Source organism: Hydra viridissima, unplaced genomic scaffold, assembly GCF_058129835.1.
Source record: "Hydra viridissima isolate aposymbiotic clone 2 unplaced genomic scaffold, HvirCarnegie_v1 scaffold_1, whole genome shotgun sequence".
Lineage (NCBI taxonomy): Eukaryota > Metazoa > Cnidaria > Hydrozoa > Anthoathecata > Hydridae > Hydra > Hydra viridissima.
Window position 1 is genome coordinate 29,265,186 of NW_028324300.1, and position 8,889 is coordinate 29,274,074.

The 8,889-nt window shown below is 33.3% G+C and overlaps 1 protein-coding gene across 1 annotated transcript; it reads left to right on the forward strand.

The window, feature by feature from the left end:
- The first annotated feature begins 2,141 nt into the window (after positions 1-2,141).
- Positions 2,142-3,617, forward strand: LOC149894384 (uncharacterized). Its single transcript, XM_090076907.1, has 2 exons — positions 2,142-2,431; positions 2,525-3,617. Exons 1-2 carry the CDS (start codon positions 2,157-2,159, stop codon positions 3,615-3,617), a joined length of 1,368 nt encoding a protein of 455 aa, XP_089933033.1. The 5' UTR covers positions 2,142-2,156.
- Positions 3,618-8,889: the final 5,272 nt, after the last annotated feature.

Genomic DNA, 8,889 nt, shown 5'->3' on the forward strand with positions numbered 1-8,889 from the left:
ATATATATATATATATATATATATATATATATATATATATATATATATATATATATATATATGTATATGTATATATATATATATATATATATATATATATATATATATATAAGGGTGTCCCACTTTTAACCTGACCAAAAAAAATTCAAATGCACCCTATCTCAATCATCCTTATTTGGTCCCAGGACACACCAAAAAAATATTTAGGTCTCCAAGTCAACGGGTTCCAGTACAAGGTATTTTCATATGCGAGGTTCCATGGAATTATTCGCCGCCCCCCTCCCTTCGGTGCCCCTAACTTATGAATTGAATAGTAGAAAATTGTCCATTTTACATTTATTTTTGTTCTGAAAAAAAATCTTTCATTTAAGAGTTAATACTTCTGCAAACTTGTCATTTACAACAACTAAAAACAAATAAAGTCAAAAATCACATTAAAATTACATAAAATCACTTTTTTTCATGTCTTTTCCAACCTCTTTTTGGTTTTTTTGCACAACTTGCATGGTATCCTGTAGAAGACTTTCTTCATAACTTTCAGCCACAAATTAAGATGTCTTATTTTAGACATAAAATGAGATTTTTTATACAAAAATTGAAATATTATATCTTGAATGAATGAAGTCAAATTCAAATATGTTGTTTTTGCAATATTTTGTCATTGCTTTAGCGATATTAATGCTCTAATCAAATAATAGTTTTTATGTAAAATATTATAAAACCCTTTCATTTTATACTTTTCAGATTATAGCAATTTTCTTTAAATATATAATGGCCGATGATGATGGATTTCCTCGTATATCTCCAAGGACTAGAAATGCTCAGAGTACTGTTAGAGAGAAAAATGAGAAGAGCTCCATGGTAACTACACCTCTTCTAGGACTAACAGGGATTGTAAACCAGGAACCTCAGGTACATTCTTTAACATAAGATTAGCTTCACAGAGAACTAATAGGTGTAAAAGAACAATCTACATACTTCAGCATCCATTACATATGTTTGCACAAAACAGGTAATATTTTAAGATTTAAGTAAAATAATAAATTGGAGAAACTTTTTTTAGGTGAAAAACTTTTGAAACAAATATGTAAAGACTTTTATATATGTTTAGACTACCCACACTGGGAGAAGTTTGTCGCCGAATATATTGGCTCAGGTCAAGTAAGAATAATCAAAACGCAAAACTATCCTGTGCACAAAAGACAATGTCAAGATCTATGCTTTGCATTGGAGGGGAGTGTACAAAAAGTAACAGGGGAGAATTTACTGGAGTATGCATTCTGAGAGAACTGTTAAGTATTTGGGACAAGGGTGGTTTTGATTCAAGATTTCGGGTTACAGAACAAGTAGTGAAAGAGAAGCTTAAGAAATCTTATGAACGCTACGAGAAACTATGTACTCTTAGAACCCTTATGGAAATAAACAAGATGAAAGAAGAGCAATATAAAAAATAAACAGAGAGTTTTATAAAAGAAGCAAACTATGTTTTTCCTGTTTATAAAACAGACATCTTAAAACTTATAAGAGATGACGAAAATAGAGACAAGCAAGCAAAGACAGAAGATATTGAGTTCCTGAAAAGAGCATTCAAAGGTGAAATGGTTAAGTTTGACACTGGGAAAGATAAATCTTATCAAGAAAAAATGGTAGACGGGGAAAAACGAATGTTAGATATGATAGAAAGTATGCGTAGAGAAGAACAACATAAAAAAGAAAAACAAGAAATATCAAATTAAAAGCTATAGAGGCTTGGAAAGGATGAAAGATTTTGAGATAGAATTATCTTCAAGTGGTACGAGTGCTACTGATACTGACAGTGAATTTGAACCTTGCCAAAAAAAAAGAAGATCAGTGAAGATAGAGTTTACATGGAGCTTTCAATGAATGATGTTCTTGACAAGTGGGTTCCTTTCTTGACTAGGTACAATGTCAGTGTTCGAGCTGAAACTTCACTTCTGTCCTCACTTTTCAAGATTGGTGGTGTTGATCTAAATACAGTTCCTGTATCAAAGAGTAGTCTACATAAAAACAAAAATATTGTGATTGAAAATGAAGCTAGATTAGTGAGAGAAGAAAATCTGGACAAAGTTCGGGGTTTAAAGGTTGTCATTCATTTTGATACGAAACTGGTCAAACACTACCGAACTGACCAAAAAATGTCTAAAACTGTAGAAAGAGTTGCTCTCAGTATATCATCCCCCCAGGTCAATGAACCCTTAGATTTCTTGCTAGGAGTTCTAGAAATTGAGTCATCTAAAGGGCAGGATCAAGCTATAGCTATTCAGAACATATTAGAGTATTATGAGCTCACTGACCAGATCATTGGTTGTAGTGCAGATACAACAGCCTCTAATACTAGAAAATACAAGGGGAGAATTAAGTTCTTGGTGGATCATGTGCTTAAAAGACCTGTGCTTTGGCTGCTCTGTAGGTAAATATTTTGAAAACATATTTTAAAAGTTTGTTGCACTAAACTGTTGCAAAATTATTACATTTTGTAACTTTTAAAAATTGATGTTTAAAGGCACCATATATCTGAAAGACATATTTCCCATGAAATGGATTATATTCAAGGTTCAACAAAATCTCCATCACGTGCAATATATAAAGATTTTCAAAAAATCTGGCCAGAAATAAGAGAAAGGGCAAATAATGTTGATCAGTTGCTGTTTTTCAATTATGAAAGAGAGGAGTATATGGTAGGTACTGATTTTCATAGAAGTGTATTAGATACTAAGAACTTCTGCATAACAGCCCTAAAACAAGATTGCTTTCAAAGGGGAGATTATAAAGTTCTTTGTGAGCTAATAGTCATTTACCTTGGTGGCCATGTACCTGGTTTCCAGTTCAAACACCCAGGTGCCCACCATCAAGCAAGGTTCATGGCTGATTGTCTATACTTGCTTACAACGCAGCTGACTTCAAAAATTAATTTAAAGTTGAATAATAGTGAGGAAGATATGCTTGAACTGTCAACTGACTTTATTGTCACATTTTATGAAGCATACTTTTTAAAGTCTCCTCTGGCTGCCCAGGTTCCATCACATGATTTGGATGCTTTTAAGCTAGCTTATGAAATGATGAGCAATAAGCTATATATATCCAAGTATGGTCCTCTGGGAAAGCTGCTTCATGCAAGCCTGGTCCGTCATAGATGCTACCTGACCCCACAGCTAGCTATTCTTTCAATAGCAAATAGACATTTAGAACTGAAGGAAAGAGCTGGGCTAGCTCAGAAGCTGCTAGGTTTCAATTGTCCGCAACCTGACGATTTTGAACAGGAACAACCTCAACCTCCAACTCATGTGGTTCCTATGTCAGTTTTGTCCGACTTTATCACTAAGGACTCCTGGCTGCTCTTCACATACCTAGGTATAATTACGGGAGTAATCAACTCATGGATAAAGGATAACTTTGAAAATGATTCCTACAGACATTTTCAACATCAGATGGAGAATCTAGCAGTAGTAAATGACAGGGCTGAGCGCCATATAAAACTTGTGCAAGATTTTGTGGCTGAAAGTCATGAAGAAAGTCTTCTACAGGATACCATGCAAGTTGTGCAAAAAAACCAAAAAGAGGTTGGAAAAGACATGAAAAAAAGTGATTTTATGTAATTTTAATGTGATTTTTGACTTTATTTGTCTTTAGTTGTTGTAAATGACAAGTTTGCAGAAGTATTAACTCTTAAATGAAAGATTTTTTTTCAGAACAAAAATAAATGTAAAATGGACAATTTTCTACTATTCAATTCATAAGTTAGGGGCACCGAAGGGAGGGGGGCGGCGAATAATTCCATGGAACCTCGCATATGAAAATACCTTGTACTGGAACCCGTTGACTTGGAGACCTAAATATTTTTTTGGTGTGTCCTGGGACCAAATAAGGATGATTGAGATAGGGTGCATTTGAATTTTTTTTGGTCAGGTTAAAAGTGGGACACCCTAATATATATATATATATCGAGTATCATATCGAGTAGTCTACATGGGTAAGAAAACCGTTTTAAAAAAACACACCGTGCTTCTACCGGAGTAACTTTTAACCCGTTATAATATACAAACTCTTGAGGTAGTTGAAGTACATTTAGTAAGCGATATATATCACTACCTAGAAATCTAAATTCACTTTTGCATTCATCATCAGGCATGATTTCTAAACAAAATTGCTTATAACTCCGAAACGGTAAATCTGGATTCTTAGACAAATTTAATTTGCACAATAGTAAAAATTCCTCGTCGTCGTTGTCAAGAGAGGATTTAATTGACATTTCTATTAACTGCAATAGTAAATTTCAATTGCTTGTTCGAAGTGCTAAAAAAGTTTGCTGCATTTTGGCAAACACTTTTTAAAACAATTATTGTAAAAAACACTCTGATTTTGGGAAGGAATGTTTAACAAAACAAGCTAAACTTCAAAATAAAATACTTTGAGTTAGAAAAGTCAAAAAAATTTTAATAAAATAAAGTTAACATATTTGTTAGTTTTCATCAAAAAAATTATTATTTGTATTACAAATGTTAAGCAGCTTAAATAAACATATACTTATAAAAATGAGATTTAGCTCATTTTTAGATAAACTCTTTATATTTTTATTGTAATTAACTTATTTGTAAACGTAAAAAAATTCCTACAACATTTGCTTCCGAAGTTTAGTCAAAATGTTTTGTCCTAATAAAGCTCTTTATTTGTTTCTGAAGTTTGTTTACTAAAGCAAGGATAAAAAATAATTTTAACCGTAAAAAAGTCGGCCTTCGCTAATTTTACGGAAAATAAGCTGTCGAGGCCTGTTTAAGAAGGCCTTGAAATTACGGAATGAAAAATCTTATAAAAATAGGACCGAATGATAAAACACGGACGATCTCGAAAAATTTACTTAACAAGTCAAACAGAAGATCGCCGTGTTAGCGCATTCCTTAAACTATTTTTTTTAAAACTTCTCTCTAAATAGATTTATAAAGAATAGTTTGCAACAGAAAGCGCATTTACCAAAAGTGGCTTTATAACGAATGATTTAATGAAAAGGCAGAGATGTTGTGCAAAAATTTCAAACTTTTGTTGGAGCACGTTTACATGGAATTTCATTTCGTGCGAAACAAAAGTTAAAGTCGTAGCGGAATGAAAGTCGTAATCGTTCACATGAGCTTTCATTTCGGATAAAATGAAAAATATATTCAATACGGGGTGGCCATAGTAAAATGGTCCGTAAAGTTTAACAAAGCGTACATTTCAAGTGTTATTTCAAAATTACACCTATAAACAATAATGTATACAAGTAAATTGCTTCGTTGACCAGCTATCTTATTTCAGCTTTAGATAATATAGCTATGGTTACAACATTGGTGTTGCGTCATTTATTAAGTTTAAATCGTAATCAACTGCTACTCATTTCTTTTATGAAAATGGATCTTCAAAAAATTTCTAAGCGTCACCAAAAAAATATTAAAAGGTTTGTAATAATACTTTTTTTTATTCATACTAGTTTATATAAAAAACACATGTGGTTTCAATATAAACTGTTATGGTCGTACACAATCATATTAAGTATAATTCTTACCGTTTTTATTGTGTTAAAATTTTTTTTTTACAATATTACCAATGTGACAATATTACATCATAATGAATAAAAAATTTCGATTGTTTGAAATTAACCAATACCGTGTTAAAGAAAAACTAATATACAGTATTGGACAAAGCATTTGCAACCAACAACGAACAATGCAAAAAAGTGTTCCTAATTTTACATGTCTTAAAAACGAAACGAACTATACTACCACAGCAAACAGTTCAGGAGTCTGAAGTCATAGCATGCCATGACATGAGCAATCAGCTGACAAGTAACAGCACACAGGCAAAATTTCGTTGACAAGTGCCATTTTGCAGCGGACAAAACAAGTGCAACTTTTTTGGTTTGTTTCATTTTCTTAAGTCTGGTCCGTGTCAACGTCACGGAAGTTTTTTAATAGTTAAAGGAAGTATCCAGAAGTTTCCAGAAGCATCCAGAAGCTTCCAGAAGTTCCCAGAAGAAGCATCTGGAAGCATCCAGTAGCATCCAGAAATATCCAGAAACATTCAGAAGCATCCAGACGCATCTAGAAGTTTCCGGAAGCATCGAAAAGAAGCATCTAGAATCTTCCAGAACAGGTTCACACAGGTTCATTTTACTATATAAGAGACATGTAAATCGATATGTAATTCAGTCAGTATATGGAAGTCAATCAGTCAGTATTATCAAGACAGTTTATCGAAGTGAGTTTTATCAAAGTGTTTTATCGAAGAACATCAATACAAGAAGTGAAATACAACAAGTGTTTCATTACATCAATACAGTCCACATCCAACCAAGACGTTGTGTTCCACAGAGCATTATTTTATCATCACAAGGTAAATGTAACACGGCAAGCCTTGAGAAGCGTGATTATTTATTTTTATTATTTTTATGACTTCAAGTGCAAAAATGGCTCCCGACAGTCTTGGATTGGAACTAAGAAAGAAAATTATTGGCGATTACTTAAGTGGAATGTCACAAAAAAGTATTTGTGATAAATATCGCGTAAAAAAATGGACCGTATCAAGACTATGTTACAAATATCGTTCTACGGGGAAGTTGGCAGCAGATAACAAAGGTGGAAGATCGCGTTCCACAACTTCTAGAGAGGATTCTATGATCGTCAGATCCGTCAAGAAAGATCCCTGGATACCATCAGTCGAGATACAAAAGCAATTAGAGCTGCCTGTATCGGACCGAACAATCACACGATGTGCTGTTGAAGCCGGATTGTTTTCTCGACGCCCTGCAAAGAAACCGCTGGTTTCACTAAAAAAACAGAAGAAAAGACTACTGTTTGCTACATCTCATATTGACTGGAGTGTGCAGAAATGGCGAACTGTCCTGTTCAGTGATGAATCAAAGTTCAACATCATTGGGAGCGATGGCATTTGCCGTGTACGTCGACCGGCCGGAAAACGCATCAATTTACGTTACTGCCATAAGACCGTGAAGCATGGTGGAGGCAATATAATGGTCTAGGGGTGTTTTTCTGCTAACGGTCTAGGTCCAATACATCGAAACGATGGAATAATTGACCGTTTCATGTATAAAAATATCCTGAAAGATGTTATGTTACCTCATGCTGAATGGAATATGCCAATAAAATGGGCTTTTCAGCAAGACAACGATCCGAAACACACTGCAAAAGTAGTCAAGCAGTGGTTTCAAGACAACCACCTATCGGTGATGGATTGGCCGCCTCAATCTTCGGATCTCAACCCTATCGAGAACCTGTGAGAGATCGTCAACCGCAGAATTAATCGTGAAGGTGTTTGTAACAAGGATCAAATGTTTGAACAAATCCAAAACGCCTGGGCAGCGATTCCACAAAGTTTCATTGATCACCTGATCGAATCTATGCCTCGAAGATGCAAGGCTGTGATCGACAACAAAGGATTCGCCACGAAATATTGATAGTGAAATACAGCTTGGTCAACATTTTGTCGAGTTGTAGGGGAGCATGGGGTAAGATGACGAGTGGGGCAAGATGACGACCTACCATTATCTTCAAAATTCAACTAAATATGAAAGCTGACTGTAGCTGAGAGCGATGTAGATTATATCTACTAGATTTATTTATGTTTTCTTTATAAATATTATTTTCGGGATGAAAGATAAGTATAAAATAAGGTTTTTCCGATATTAAGAAAAAAAAAATTATTCACTTGCATCTGATTTTTTTCATCATTACATCACCAGCTTAAGGTAAGCAAGAATTTCTCATTCAGTTTGTTCAATTTGGAAGCCATACAAGTAGTATTAAGCTATCATAACTTATTTATGTAGAGTTCTGAGTCATTTTGAAGATTAAGTAGCTTAGGGGCAAGATGAACGGGGCAAGATGGCTCGTTTGTCTTTTCGCAAAAGTACATGTTTTACCATAAACCTGCACTGTAATAACTTTTGTGTAGCATAGTCATTATTACATTGCTTTATTATGCATTAAAATATTTTGTTTGACATTTGCTTTATTTTGTTGTGTTGGAATTTGCTATGAACTGATTAATAGACTTTTTTTGCATAGCCCTATATAAATATATAGTTTAATTGTTGAAAAAATTACATAACCGTTTGTATTACATATCTTATTAACTAAAAATTATGATATCGTGTTATTTGAGAAGGTAATGGTGTAATGGAATTTACTTTTTTCAAAGTCGCCATCTTGCCCCGCATACGGGGCAAGATGAAAATTTGAGGTAACTTTGGTTAATGAGTTTTTTCCAGTCTATTTTTATTTTTTATATAGGTTTTTTTTATACATATGTGAAGCATAATAATTTTTTTTCCACTTTTTGATAAAGTTTTACTTATTGAAACAGTTATTGAATAAGATATAAGTGCTTTTCAAAACGTTCGTCATCTTGCCCCATGTTCCCCTACTTGTTTTGTCCAGAAGGAAATCAACTTTTTTTAATACTTTTGATTAATTTATTAACTTTCGTGTACAAATAATGAACTTTGTGATGAATAAAACTTGAAGAACTTTGTCTCTAAACAGTTACATAGTTATTTCTCTAAATTGAAAAAATGCAGCACTTTTATGTAAAGAAACTAAATTAGCATTATTTGGTTGCAAATGTTTTGTCCAATACTGTATCAATCATGTAAATTTTAAGCATAGGCGTTTCGATTAAAAACATTTAACATGATAAAGCGATAACCTAAACGAAATTTCATTTCGGTCAAAACGACAAAAATGAAATTCTCACCAAAATGAATTTTATTTCGCCTAGTGAATGTAAACATTTATACGTTTTTTTTTAAGAACGAAATGAAAATATTTCATTTCTCCCCGACATGAAAATATTTCATTTCTCCCCGACATGAAAATATTT